The 15937-nt window shown below is 35.4% G+C and overlaps 1 protein-coding gene across 7 annotated transcripts in view; it reads right to left on the bottom strand.

Annotated features, from left to right (window-relative positions):
* Positions 1 to 759: 759 nt before the first annotated feature.
* Positions 760 to 15937, bottom strand: part of PTBP2 (polypyrimidine tract binding protein 2) — a 45655-nt gene continuing 30477 nt past the window's right edge. For 4 of the 7 annotated variants that reach the window (XM_085068138.1, XM_085068145.1, XM_085068144.1 and 1 more), the window contains 7 exons: positions 10091 to 10286; positions 6419 to 6573; positions 4935 to 4968; positions 4396 to 4488; positions 3799 to 4015; positions 3619 to 3696; positions 760 to 3482 (listed from right to left, as the gene is read on the bottom strand). In XM_085068138.1, the coding sequence (XP_084924264.1) occupies positions 3350 to 3482; positions 3619 to 3696; positions 3799 to 4015; positions 4396 to 4488; positions 4935 to 4968; positions 6419 to 6573; positions 10091 to 10286 (906 nt within the window). In that variant the 3' untranslated portion in view covers positions 760 to 3349. The remainder of the gene's footprint in view (positions 3483 to 3618; positions 3697 to 3798; positions 4016 to 4395; positions 4489 to 4934; positions 4969 to 6418; positions 6574 to 10090; positions 10287 to 15937) is intronic. The other 3 variants (XM_085068139.1, XM_085068140.1, XM_085068141.1) reach the window with 3 other exon arrangements.

Raw genomic sequence — 15937 nt, 5'->3', positions numbered from 1 at the left:
TGCATTTGGAGAATCACCATGCCTATGGTAAAGTTTTACTAACACCCTGAAAACTCAAAATTCCATGGAGTGTAAGAAGTTATTAATGAAATCTTATTTTTAGTAAAATTTTAATAAAAGTGATGCTTTGCATTTTCACATTCTGAAAAGCTAAAATACAGAAACTTATTTACATTTTATAACAACAAAAATGTACAAATTACTATACAAAATGCAGTACCATCTCATGAAAAACAAGTTTTTCAAAGTTCTAGGAGTTAAGATATTACTAAGTCTGCATTTTCTGAAGAGATACCACTTTAAAGACTAAGTATCAATAACTGAACAGTGATTTTCTTCAGATTAATAAAAAATGCTTTCATGAAAATTATTACTGTCATTACTTTTAATTTTAGCTGATACAAATATAACCTCATAATAAAAGCTGCTGAATTTATAACAAGTCAAAGCCAATATATACTTTTTTCCCTTGAGGTTTTTGCCACAGAAATTTTCAAAATGAGAAAAGTATAGAAACTTCTTTTTAAGGAAATAAGCCTGGCAAGAAATAGGTAAGTTACCCTTCTATAAACCCCTACATTTGTACACAAACAGCGCAGATGTTACATTTATTTCAAAATGATACATATGGCAATCACTGTATGCTATCTGATACACGTTTTAGAGTGGAAATGATTCAGCACAAGCTGAACTCACGGAATGGCAAATTTCAATTCACATTTCTCGTTGAAACACACAAGCACATTCTGATACACAAAAGGAAATCTGACACACCTTTATTTTAGAAAAATATGGGACATCATATTGTACAGATGAAAAATGTAAAAGATCAGCTCAGTCAGACCCTTAACTACTGCTTAAATCAACTGGAAATAGTCACATCTATGCATTTGGGTGCTTGAATTCTAAAAAGATGCTGATTCACAAGTTTTGTGTATGGATTAATAGGATTCTACCAGCATTCATACCAGTCTACCAGACTGGGTGATCACTGAAATACCTGGAGTATAACTTAAGTCATATATTGGATGTACTTCCGATAAAATGCATTTTATTTAATGTATTAAGATTAATGCAAGTCCCCTACATTGTACCACAACCTTTAAAAGCTGAAAGCTATTTACTGATTTGAAAGCCAACCCAAAGGAAGGCATCAGTTCACAAAGTATTCTGACATCAATGTGTCTACAGTGGCTGCACGGGAAAAGTGACAGAAAAATGCTCTGATTTGAACACCCACAGCTTTTACTGAATGCTCCAGGATCATTCAGTTACATTTAAATGGCAAGTGTGTAAAATCCTATTTCTAATCAAAGGGAAAAAAACCCCCACAACAATCAGTTCAAAGTAATATAAAGAAACACTACTGAAGTGTCCAAACTATTTAATTATTCATTTGAACCCATGACTCTGAAAAGGTGAAATATCCTGTTCTCAAACATGTATTGTCCACAAATCTCATGTTAAATCTTACTTTCACCCATGAGTATACTGTATGATTAGTAGAAAATCTTTAGCAGACACAAAAAAATGAAAGATGAAACTTGCAGCAAGAGAGCATGGCAAACCTGAGAGATCGTTTAGTGCATAAATCTGCTTAAAACTAAAAAGATAGAAGAGAGAGCTAACAAACTACAATAAAAGTTATGTCTTTGAAGCAGTAAGTTATAACAGGGTGGGAAATGTTTAATTTGCACATATGCCTGCAAAGGGGTCACTATCTGAAAATAAAGAGTTGGTATTTTTCACAGCATCAGATTAATGGTAAAAAGCCATAAATAGTAGTTTTTAGTATTATCCTTTTCCCACCCTGGCAGAGAATAAACATGAATTTAGAAGCACAGTAGAAGTGAAAAACAAAGAAGAGGAGAGATAGAAAGCAGCAGAGAAAGACAGAAAAGGTGAATACAGAGCTACAGAAGTGTTTATTGAGCATGCTACAGAGGTAAGCAGAGTACACACAAAATGAAATTAAACAACCATCAAACCTCCCAACTTTGTTAGAAAATTAATTTTTAATTGTGCCACTTTCAAACTATACTGAATTTTACAATTCTAAAGATGTAAAAACTCAACTAATAGAAAATATACATGACCTTTTTTTTCTACATAGATAACAGAATCTATGAATCTTGAAACTAAGTACATCAATTTCAAAAAGTATTGGTCATTTAAACAGAATCAAGGTAACAGTTCAGACTGTCAGTGAACTGTTTTTCAAATTAACTGGATCTGCAGATTCTGAGCCATGTTTATAGTAAAGTCAGATCAATTTCTAAATACAAAATATTTTGAAGAGATTTATTAAAACTGAATATTACAATGCAAGGTAAATTAAGACTAAAGGCACATAAACTTTGGTCCCACCTGGTTGTCAGTTTTAGGAAACTGCCACAAAATTTCCTGCAAGCATTTGCAGCAAACTTTCTTCTTCATTGAAAAATACATGCACCATTTCCTGAACTAGCTTGACCAGTCTGTACATGCTCAGAAATCCACAACCATATTCCATATCTTAATTACAAACTAAAGATGGCAATATATATTGAAATGCACATAAGTCATGTCAACTCCAAAAACATCTACGAAAAATATTCAGCCACAAACAAGACATTACTTAGTGCTGACATTTATATGATACATCCCACAAGAGTGTGTACAAAAAGGTTAAGATTCCACAATGCTTTTCACGTAGGGCTCAAAGTCACAGAAGTCACTTTTTGTCCTTTAAGAAATTAATATTCTGTACCTTGTTAATTTGAACTAATGCCTACATTCATAACTGAATCTAGACCAGAACAATGAAATACAAAAGGCCTTTTTTTAAAAAGAACACAAAGCAAAAAGTAGCAAAAATCAAATAATGTCATTTTTCTCTTTCAGCATAATGCATCTTATCCAATTAAAAAGAAAAATAAGTGACAAGCCAGCATATAAAGAAATCTATCAAGCAGGAGAAAAAAAAAAACTTAACCTTTTTACACACCCCTGCCTAAACATATTTAAATTATCATGTAACAATGTGCCCCAGACAACCAAATTTGCTTTTTACTAGTTATGCAATTCCAGCAGTACTAATTTTCCTTTTTAAGGCACGTACGTTAACTAAGTTGAAAAAATGTGGTATTAACTTGAAATCTTTTAAACAAAACAATGGTTTATCTAAACAACAGTTGAACAGTTGAAAAGCAGTTAATATCACTGCCTTTTTTTTTAAACAATCGAGGAATGATAACAGCATGAAAAAAAATTAAAAAAAAGAAGACAAACTCTGGTCCCCACTTTCCTGAACAGTCAAAAGGTGACAACACCAAACAATGCAATACACCTTCATTCTCTATCTGCCTTTTTAAATAGTTGACTTAGAGAAAGAAACTCTCAGATGGTGACTTTCTCCCAGATTGTAGTTGTGAAGATCAATCAAAGCCTGAATAGCTTCTTCTACTGTTGACATCTGAAGAAGTGCCATCTTGTGATCTCTTCTGAAACAAAATAATGGAATTAGGAACTGTAACACAACAGTGGTTGCTCCTAACATTTGCTATCTGATATGTACTTCTTTTTAAGATGTGCTGCAAAAACTCTTTTTTTAGAGCTATGTGCAGAAAAGCTACTTACTGAAAAAATTTAAATGCTTTCACAGTGCCTCCAGTGTTAGCAAACAATGTGCGTAGATCCTCTTCTGCTACTGATGGTCTACAGACAGAAAGAAAATAAGCATAAGCAGGAAATCATTAGTCAATTTGGTGTGTTGTGATTCACATAAATATTACTGGCTTACTGACAGCGAAAACTTACGGAATATTGGACAGATGAAGTGTTGCAGAAGGAGGGAATATATTTTGAAAGTTTTTTGAACCGGGTTTCTTGAAGCGGTGCAAAGGTGAATTACCAAAATCTTTAGTCAGCCCTTGGTCATCAAGTCCCTCTCGAGGTAGTTGTACTGTCTGATGTTTAGAAAGGGTAACCCGAATAATCTTTCCATACATTTTTTGTCCATTAAGATGGCTCATGGCTGAAAAAGACAAGTTAACTCAATTGAGTGTTACTTTTCAATAGCTTGTGGTACGTCACAGAAGCAAAGAAGAAAAACACCCAAGTAAATCAAAGAGTCAGTGTGCTAAAAGACTGGAATCAAAAACTAGGTCTGCAGACTCTTTATGAGTATCTCATTTTATTTAAGGAACATCACATATGATTCAGCTGTTGAATTCATTTAGGATATTGTGCAGACCTTCTGGAAAACAAGTGCATACAAAAAGATTTTGGATCTGGTGGGTAACCAGGATAAGAGACGGACTGACAAATATAAACACGCTTAGTTCACCTGATCTTACACAGCCTAATTTCCAAGCACTTAGACTAATGGGAATATAAACAGAAAACTAATCTTACCCAGCTGTGACTGGTTTCCATCAGCCATCTGTATAAGAGCACTATCTTTCTTATTGTATAAAATCTTCACACGCTGCACATCACCATAAACACCTTTTCAAAGTCAAAAGTAACCCAAAAGAAAAAGTTCATTTTAAAGCCAGTCACCTAAGTAATATATTTTGACATATCAATGGAACATTCAGACAGCAACAAGATCACTCACTCAAACTCACACACAAATGAATAAAGGAGATAAAGATTTTGAATAGTGAATTTTGAAAAGAATAATTTCTGATAAACCCTCAAAGCTATGTGAATGATATAAAATTAAAGACCATGCAAAATATATTAGCATGCATTAAAAGAAAATCTGTGTCTATGGAGAGATTTAAACAGCAAAAGAAAAATAGCAAAAGATTTACTATTCAACTTTAAGCCAAAGTGCTAGCTACAAATAAGAATTAAGGTGAAACAAAAAAAACCAAAAAACAACCAAACAAAAACCATAAAAACAAAATCAAATCAATAATAAAAGTATAGTGCTAACAATAACATACCGAAGAGGGTAAACAGACTTTGGGGCGTAACCATCTTTAGAAGGAGAGAAGAGCAAGCAGCGTAAGACAAGAAGAGAGAAGAGTCGAGGAAGAGCGGAGATGAACAGATCATCCATAACGAAGGGTGGTTCCCGCAGAATGGTGAGGTGGTCATGGATCATGGTTTCAAGGCGGTTAATTGGGGCAAGTTGGTCCGAGGAACATTTTGTTCAAGCACAGAAGCATGAACATAGGGAATGGAGACAGGGAACGTAGACAAAGACAAGGAGAAGGGTAAGACAGGGAAGGGCATGGGAATTTGGGTAAAGACAAGGAAAGGGAAGTTGAACACAAAGGGAAAAGGATGAAATGGGGGAGGGAATACAGCAATGCAGAAGAAAAAAAAAATAAGGAAGTGGGGAACAAAAAAAAAATAAAATATAGGTCAGTACATAGGAAATGCAGGAATTTGGTCAGAAAATGGTTGGTTTATGTACTGTACAAGAAAAACTGAGTAAAATGTAGTCACCCAAGACAAATATGGGTAAAGTACATTCATATTAAGAGTAAACTACAGCATTTCATCTCAACATGAAAATAAATTAAAAAAAGCATGCAATAGAAATTTTAAAATTTAAACTTTAACTGCGTAAGCATGGCTGGTTATGAAATGCAGGCAAAATATCTTTCAAAATGGCACTCTGCTCTAAAACATTTTAACATGCAAGACTGTGGATGACAAAATAGTACTAGATGGTAAAAAAAGCTTAATGATTTACAGTGACAGAGGCCAGTTAAAAATGGAACAGCTAGACTGATACAAACTTCCCACATTTCATACCAGCTTTCACAGCCATCAAAATAAATGTAAAGGACAGTAAAAATGCAAAACTAAATTAATCCCTTTAAGTTTCAGAGTTAGCAAGAAAGATACAGTTAAGGTGAAAATGCTTTGCCACCACTTTTTTTTTTTAAGACAAATGAGTAACTGCAAAGAAAAAAAAATTACTAAGAGAGACTGGAAGAGTGCCTCGTCAAGGTCTTTGGGAGAACCTTCAAAGAAAAATGTGTTAGAGTAGTTCACATAAATTAAGACTCAAAAATGTGAGATACAAGCATGAAATGAAACAGCAAACAATTAGAAACAAAACAGAAATTCTAGTTTACAAGATTATAATTACAAAGGAAAGAATAGCTGGTATTTTGTAAAAATAAAGCTTTCAATTAAAATGGCAAACATGTAGTAGCTACCAAATTTTTCTTAAAAAAAAAACTAGGTAGCTGACTGTCAAAGGATATTTTAAGTAGTTAGCTACCTAGGAAAATAAATGTATTTAACAATAATGGCTTTAAAACAAGCTCTGGGAATTATTAAAGAAAAAACTGCAAAAATACTTTGAGCTTAAAATCCAAACGTAAGAGACCAAATGCAAAGAAATTATAAAATACTGACAAATGAAGTATGACTAAAGAGGGGGTAAAAAAAGTAAAATTGTTTCACTGACCTCTTCATTTAAATTGCTAACCAGGAGGACGGTATTGCCACCAGCTGAAACTCCAGGCATTCCCACACGGCCAGCAGCAGCAGCTGCAGCTGCAGCAGCAGCATTTGGAATAGCCAAAGGACTCAGAGCTCCTGGAACAGCTGCAACAGGAAGCCCTAATTTTAAAATAAAGCATATTTTACGAAACACACACAAGTCGTCAAAAAAAAAGTTTCCTATATCAGTTACTAGTGCTGCATACCCACTCTACATAGCAGAACATCCCACTAAAAGTCATTGAAAGGGTTGTGAAATGAGTTCCCAAATTAACACGAGAAATGTAGAAAACTTTTTTCAGATCAAGTCTGCAAAGCTATGAGAAAATACTTTCTATTCAAATAACCATTATTGTACACCAAAACTGTTTTCACTGCACTCCAAAATGATTGAAGCGTGTAGTTTACCAAAATAGTCTGAAGTAAATGTGGATTAAATCAGTAAGAATAAACATTAATTGTGCTCCCTGCATCATTACATCCTTATTTTCCATCATTTGAGAGACATTCCTCACTTCAACTTGATGCCTGACTAAACATCCAGCCGTGGAGCTGGTCATGTGAAGAGGTTTACAGATCTCCCACAGCCTTAGCATGAGGCGGGCAGGCAAACTTGTAAATTCAAGGTCAACATGCTTTGTGCCTTTTGTAATCCAATTCTCTGAAGAAGCATGTTACCCTTCGCTAAAGCTTCAGTTGTGCTTTTATGTTTTCTTCTTCCAAGGAAACTCGGACCCTGCAGAGACATGTTGGCTTTGTCTGGTCAAGTCACTGGGCCATGAGATGAGTGTGCTACTGCCAGAGCTCATGAAAGGTTCTTGTCATACATATGCACTATATGTAGTTTATATAGGAACAGCCTTATCTTATTTGATGAACACTGTATTTGCAAATTATGCAGGGTTCAGTAAAAGAGTATCAAAATACTTTTCCAGGACGGTAAAATATGACAGATGTCCACCAGAAGGAAATACAACTTATTTTATACTAGGTCAATCGAAATCATTTAAGTTTTAGAAAATTACACGCTACCAGGTCTTACTAGACCATATCCAGTCTTTTAGTAGGTCTAGACACCTCTCCCTAACCTTAGAAACTTTAAGCCAGTCCAGCATTTTATATTCTTCGATCCTTTGTCCACTTATTTACATCATTTATATTTTGTGCCTTTTTACATAGTAAGCAGCCCAGGATGAGAATCCTGTTCTTCCATATTCAAACAAGCACCATTACCATTTTTATGATTATCCTAAAGACTAAGGCACCAACAGTACTATGAAGTCTTTTTTTTTTTTTTAAAGGTTTTCGGCTGTAGAGCTTAAATTCTGTAAAAACAGTAAAAAGTCATCTAGAAAAAAATTAACAATAACAACAAAAAAAACCCTGTACCAACCATCCCCATTTGACAGATTGTTAACCATACACCAAGGTTACCATATACCACATTTCTAACTCTTCACAAGAAGAGTTAGAAAATATACCCAGCTCCCTTAAGTCCCATTTGAAACAATGAATGTTTTTACAGAAGAAAAAGCCAACACAACATAATATCTCCATTATTTATCAAAATAAACATGACTGACTGCACTGATTCTCTGAAAATGCTTCATGGCTGCAATGAAAGTCACTCAGGTTGTGTACCTTTTATTTTTATACTGCTTGGAAAAGAAGTTCATGTAAGGAGGTCCATCCAAGGAGTATGAATTTAAATATTTAATTAGCTATTGTGACTGTCATCTCCACAATTTTTTTAGAAATTATTTGTAATATAAACAAAAGAATAAGTAATTAAAATCAAATGTCAGAAAACTTATGTACTTTTGCAGACAAAAATCAAGAGTACCTAAGTGACTTTCAGGCCTAAAGCACTAGATCATAAAGTCCACTAAAGTCACCTTGGATAACAGCAGACAGTACAGTAACCCCAATTAAAGATATCCATAGTAATGCAATGATCCAAGCATCCATAGAGTGTGATTTCAACACGCCAAGCAAATTGGATCTGTTAATTTGATGCATACTCTAAGTATTATATACAAGGAAATACATTAGTAAAGCCTGAGACTAGAAACCAACTTCTCAGGATTCAGGAAAATGTCAGAATTAGAGTTACATAAGTAGTGCTGCATTTGGCAGTTTTATAACTCATGAATCTTTACTCTTCCCTCTCCTAAATCCCTGCCTTACAATACCTAATATTGGGTCTCATTAATAAGCAGCTTTACTTTGCTTTTGTCTACTTACTACTCATACTGCAGCCCCATGTCTATGTTCTAGTCATTGCGGGCTGACAAAAGAATTACTAATTGCCTCAAGGGTGTTTCTACAGCACTCATCTCTACAGTGTCAAACTTCTCCACAAACACTCATCCACCTTTCCAATCGAAGCATGAAATGAGAGATTTCAATTTTTAAATTATGGGAAGTTAAAAGAGAAAGAAAAACTTTAGCTACAGGTTTTTTTCTGAGATTTCAGGTTCCTAACAGTATTTTTTTACTTCCCAAAACTTTTGCTGTAGCTGCAAATAATACATAATTTTGCAAGTCCTACTGAAGATGTGAGGTCAAGCACTCTGGAATTTGGGGGAATTTGGTTTGTGTGTCCTTTACAGCCAGATAGAAAATGTATCCTTCAAGTAACCTGATTTCAGAAAAGGGGCAAATACAGCACAACATTCAGTAGCCCTAGCTACAATATTCACCTTTTCCTGGGCTCGCATCATTCACTAAGTGCCTTCTTTCGTAACAGAGAGAAAAGGCCCCTCTTTCCTACATTAACTCAAGAACTTACTTCAATTTGGCCCAGACTGTAGATGTAATCTATGATGTTTTTATGTTTTCTTCAGAACAAGAATGGGAAATTATGAAAGAAAAAAAAAATAAGAAAGACCAAGTGGGAAGAACAATGATCACAACATAATAAATCAGCTTTTATATCTGAGTGCTATTGCATTTTAAAGAGTGAAAGGTGTTCTCACCAAAAAACAATTTGACAGGAGTAGGAGTATGCATTGATTATTTTGGTAATAGTCAGAAGATAGATATATCTGTACCCTTCTCAGAGCATTTCACCAATTTCTGATGAACTCAAAGGCTGACAAGATATTAAGAACTCATATACCATAGCACTAGAAGTGCAGCTACAAATTTTCTTTCTTTTATTCACAGAGATTACAGACTAGCACCATAGGGTTTGGGGTTTTTAAGCCAAGAGCATAATCTTTCCTCCTTGAAGGAAATCAGCAAAATGTTATTTTCATAATCCGATATTACAAATAAATAATAGCATGAAGAAATCATTCAAATCATGTTAAGTCTCTCTTACGAACTTGGTGGGAAGGTGGGCAAGGTGGCCACAGACATGAACATATGAAAAAGGGAAAGACAGGATAAAAAGCTGAACTAACTTGACTTTTTCTAACACTTCGTGCATTTGTCATTTTGTCATGCATGTTTTCATTCATTTCTTGCAGTACTTCTAAAGACAATATAGTTATGTTACTACAATTCAGATCACAATATAGAATGAACCCAAAATGGGCCTTTGGACACTACTGCAATTGAAGTTGTTAGAAGGACTAATGAATATTTTCATGAAGCGGCTTTGCAATACACAAGAAGAAAGTCAACATCATACCTAGAAGGGATGTCTCCTTTGCAAATGCTGCAGCAATAGCTGGGTCCAGTGTTGGCTGTCCATCACCAGATGGAAGGTCAGGACGAGTGTAGTCCCTGCTTTTATCGTTGTTGTACTTGACATTCAAATTCACCAATTTAGAAAAATCAATTCGTAGGGTACAGCAAGCATTATAAATATTTTGACCATCTAAGGCCTGCAAAAGAAATCACAATTTAAATGACACACAATACAGGTTGGTTGCACAAAGTTGGGTATTTGGGTTTTTTGTTTGGTTTTTTTTTAAACAAGGTCAGAACATATTTATCCACCTTACTGTCTAGCTTAAAACCAATTAAAATGCATTAACCTCTCAACACGATTCCAGGAAGCTCGATGTTCCCTTCTTTTACCTAGAAACTGTTTTTATGCATCAAAGTAGGAAGAGATATTTTAACATTGTCAAACTTAAATTTTGTCTGTTGAAGACAGCTAATTAACCTGTATTCCACAGCACAGCTTAAATTCAGACAAAATGGCAAGTAGATTTCTCAAAGAAAAAAATTCAAGAATCTCACAAGTATGCTTTTACATGGAAAATCGACTGAGGAAGAAATAAAATCTAGACTTTACTACCATATTAGACAGCCATCTGTAAAGGCATAATATATTCATTGTTCCTGCATGTTTTCCTTCTCCCCTTAGAGGTACTTGGTGCCAAAACTGAAAGAAAAGCAACTTTTTAACTGCTAACCTGATGTTACTAATACTCTTCTTTAGAAACCCCATTTTCACAATTAATTGGTACTTCTGAAAGAATGCCTGTTAACATGACGCCACTTAGTACTCTATGAAAACAGTTAAAAAAGGCCAGCGTATATTTACATATATATTTTCTCCATCCTCATTATCTACTAGGCAAGTTGATATACCTGGATTTGAGTCCATTTACATTTTGGGCATATCTTCCTTTCACTCAAAGCACTAACAGTTAAATATGAGAGACTTAAAAATACGGAAACTTCTGTAACAAAGACAGAATGCTTTGAGGAATGCTAGCAAGTGAAGATACAGCTCATCTTAAAAACTAGTGCCCAATCAAGTCATAATATAAAACTATCTTATGTACATACATGCTGAAAAAAATTAATAAACCCCATTTTCAAATATAAACATCAGATTTTTTAATTTCAATGTTTGGACTGAAATGCTGGACTGAAATGTACCACTTCTGGTACACTTCTAGACATGAGCAAGCTGTTGCAGTCAGCTGGGCTACATCTGCAGTGCACTTTCCAACACATTCAGGTTCTGGTATGGCTTACTATTTTGAGCTAAGCACTCCACAAACCTTGTGTGCCTGCTGGCTATGGAGGAAACACAGCTATTTTCATACAGTGATGCATCTGGAAACAGAATATCTTGCAGACACCCCTCTGCTAGGCCTGGCCTAGCAAGGCTGTCCCTACAAAATGTATTAGCACAGCTGACATCTCCAGGGCTCATGAAATCACTTAGAAGAACTAGCACAATTAGCAGTCAATGTAAAAGAATATGTAAGTCAACATGATTATTTTGTCATAGCTTAGAAGTTCTAAAAACATACAGAAAAAAAAAACCCTACAGAAACTGGAAAATCTAGACACTGTGTCAACAAAAACTTAGCAATTAAAGAGAAACTCCTATGCTTAAAACTCATCTTAAAAATACTTTATACAATGCTAGCAAAGCAAAATCTACTGTCCTTATTCATAAAACACAAGCTGAGGATGAATTCTGTACTGTTGGGGTGGTGGTGGACACCACCACTACAGCATACAAAATTTGCTAGCTCTTTTATACATGGTGACAAAGAAGAATCCAAGACTCCTAATGTTGGTATTTGGGAAAAGAATATCACTTGAACACTTACACCTAAAAAAGTTTATACTGAGAATCAGCCATCACTTTTAGAAGATTTCCTACCTTCTAAAAATCCACTAAGATATGGATTAGAGGGAGGTCCAACTTACACAGCCAGAGCTCACTTGTTGTCAAGTACAATGCCACTACCTATCAAGGGAATACCCATCCACATCATGAAGAAAACAGGTACAAATGAGACTGAAAGACTGCTTTCTTTAGCTTTGTCTGAATCCCAGGGCCCATCACAATTGACACTACAGCTCTGTGTGGAGTCTGAAAATATACTGACTTGTGGCTGGCAGAAGGCTGTTAAGTTGATGAAAATATTTTAGACTTAAAAGCAGCAAAATAAGTTATATCTGTGTTTGTAGTTTCCAGAGTAGTCAATGTTTAAAAGGAGATATATAAGTAACTAAAACTTTTACTGAAACAGCAAAAACTCCTCTTTCTGATAAACTCAAAGTGACCAAAAGTACAATAAAAGGTTCTGAAGAAGAGAAATTCCTTGTAGCTGGGACACACATAGACTGAAAGAACATCCTGAACCAGAAAGGAAGGAGATGCACTCCTAATGAGCACTGTAGTCAAACTCTAGGAAAGGCATCAAGCACCAAAACCAAAAAAACCTCACCCCAACCACCTCTACCAGCAGCATCATACACCACTAATAATGCAAGAAAGATTCTCACCAACTAGCATTTTTTTCAAGATTAATTGTTCACATGTAAAGTCACAACTGTGAATGTGTGTCCTGAGCACCTTCCGGCAGACAAAAAGAATGTGCAACAAACCCTCAAACTCTGTTACTCCCACAGACATCCTGAAAAAAATGAGACCAGCCATACTGCTAGTGAACATACACACCAACATCTCCAAGAACGCTAGTAACTGTTAAGAAACTTCTGTTTTGAGTATTTACACATACATTCACACGTGATAGCATACCACACCACACACAAGGCCAAACCAAGGAGATTGAGTATCATGAGACCCTTAGACAATTCTTCATCTTGCCTGTGCCAGCAAACCCAAAAAACTAAAACAAGACCTTTAGAAGAGTGTAAGAGCTAAAGGCATAAAAAAATCCCAAAACCCAAGGAAGCAATAATTACAAAACATTCTTGAGCTCAAATAAGTACCTCAAAGTAACTGAAGGTCTGGTTAATATCTCTTGGGAGAGATGTGTCCCAAGTGCATCATACAGATATGCATCTCACTGAAACTAATTTCTTTTGAGACAAGATACTTCTTGGATACAAGAAGTTTCTGTGACTACAAAGTGTAAGTAAATACCTTCCATTCTCAAAAATTAACATATTTTATGTGCAAAGGACCTGTTGTTGCATTTCCTGGGCTTTCTGATACAATGCAATCCAGCACGCTTCTGTTTACCTGAACACTACTTACCATTTCTCAGCACCAAAGTGTGCTCTTCAGAATTAAAGATGTCCAAAAACGCATAATACAATAATAGTGGATAATAGCCCTGAAGCTCAGTATCCCATCTGGAGATGTCCTTTCTTCCATTCTGCAATGACTACCTGAAGTTCCTATTATAGATTTTAGGGCAATGCAGACTAGCAGAGATCTTTTGCAGACTGTTACCAGTGCAGAGCTACCCTGAATTTGTGAGTCTAAACAACTGGAAAGAAGATACCTTGAGTGCAGAGTCAAACCTCACTGGAATCTCTGAATCATCAGAGGGCCAAGGAAGGATCAACTGGCCAACTGTAACAGAACCTTAAGTGATATTTTTAAGCTGTGTTGAGTCAAGATGACTGACAGGCACTAAGTATGAGCCTCAGTTAATTGTCTTAGATGAGTCTTTCATAGCTGTCAATATCCATGATATGGCAAGAATACTTCCAGTACATTTGCACAAAGGTGACACTGAATTAGCCAGCTTCTCAGACAGAAACACCAGCAATCTCATCTCTCCATGATATACAAAACTACTGGTGTTCAAATATTTAAGTCTGCTGCTTATGCTAAGAGTACTCATCATTTACAATGAAAATGAGCTATTTTAAACACTTAGAATATGTGCATATGCATACAGGTATCTCCAGACAAAACCTTCTTCATTACCAGAAGCATGGCAGTTCAATGTGCTCCACTCTTGCCCATTCTCAGTTACTGTCTCCACCTCGGCTAGACTGCTGCTTTATACAGAACCTAAAGTTCCCACTCTTCACCCTTACTTGCCAGCATAAGGAACCTATAATGATCCAACCTGAGGGTGCTGATGAAACAAGTATCGGTGTAGCCACTATCTACTTTTACAGGAAATGAGTTTCTTACAAAACAAGTGGAGCAGGAATGAGATTTTTCACTAGTTGCTCATTCAAATAGCAACGGTGATCCCACAGGGCTGGAGGCTTCATATTGTACATTCTTGTCAGTGTCACTGCTTTCTCAGAACCTTCAAATGCATAGCATCTCTCCTTGGTACTTACATCACTTGAGTTTTTCAAATTGCTCTTTAACTTCCTTAATAAGTCTTCAATTTCTATTAAGGACACATTCTGATTTCCTGTGAAGAGGGCTACCGGAAAATTAAATTTCCCCATTATCTTCTACAGTAACAAGGATGGAAAACAAATTGAAAATGTTACTGTTTTACCATGTGTTTGATCTTGAACTCCATGCAACTTAATTGTAGCCACCACATCATCTTGCTTCTACTTCCAGATACATTTAAACTGAAGGGGTTTTTTTCCTGTCACCTGACTACTTCTTCAGGTATTTTTGTTCTGGTGGCACTTCATGTGTTAGGACAGCAACTCAACCATAAAAACTGTATTTTACTCTATTTAGTTTCTGAGGATAGTGGGGAAATCAAACCTTCCAATTTAGTAACCTTCACTAATTACAGCTGGTACTATTAACATTTTGTGTATTTATGCATAGATTGGGAAAAATATGAAACTATAAACCTAAGACCATTTCAATTTGACATTAAGGCCCCAAGACCACTCTGACAATGAGTGTATATATAGAAGTCACTCACTCAATGGAGTTTAGTCATTCTCACAAGAGCTACTACTAGTGAACAGGCACTGTAATCAAAACATGCAAAACTGGAGAAACAAATACATGTTGGTGTTTTTTAAAGACCAATACAGTATCCCACAAGCTAGTATCAGTTTGTCTGAAGTCAACAACAGCAAGAGATTCTTGGACTTCTTTCATACTTTGACATACCTCATCCTTTCATTTGTAACTTCATTATAAAATATTCCTAGAAATACATTGGTAATTTTCACATAACTACAGTCCATTTCACAGACGTCATCTTTCCATTAAGTTTTCTAATAATACACTACTTAAAAAATGAGGTCAAAAGATTTATCACTTGATATCATATTTTGTGTCAGAAATGCACTTTAAAAGTAGCAGTAACATCTATTACTAAAAAAAATAGCTTTCTGAACCCAAATCAAGCCTGAACTACAATCTTCTGTAACAACCACACTCAGCATCCAACTATTTATAAAATATTTCAGATAAAAATCTACAATGTAGAATGTCTACAACTGATTTCTGCAGCACTTGTAGGTTAAGATCTAGTTTCTGTACTACTATTTTAAACCTGAAAGGTGCATCCCATCCATACCAATTCCTATGTAATACAGTGATATATCTGCATCTCTCTTTACTCTGAGGCATAATCTAATATTTGACACTGTTTCAAGTGTCAAATATTCAACTTCAAAAAGAACATCCCTAATTTAAATTGTGCACCAGGTCTACAAGTATTTCCAGACTGCTTTTCAGGAGTAGATTATCTTCAAGTGGACCACCATAAATCAAGCTGCAAATCATCCTGTCTCTTCTCTTCTCTCTTCTTTGTTTTCCTCAACAGCATGAAAACTTACACTCTGCTTTTTGAAAACATGTCTCATTTTTTGTGATTGCCCATCTTGATCATCTCACTGTTTTTTACTCAATGCCCAATATTTC

This window comes from Lichenostomus cassidix, chromosome 8 (assembly GCF_008360975.1).
Source record: "Lichenostomus cassidix isolate B80296 chromosome 8, HeHo_3.0, whole genome shotgun sequence".
Taxonomy (NCBI): Eukaryota; Metazoa; Chordata; class Aves; order Passeriformes; family Meliphagidae; genus Lichenostomus; species Lichenostomus cassidix.
The sequence above is the reverse complement of the archived record's forward strand: the minus strand, read 5'-3'. Positions and strand labels throughout refer to the sequence as shown.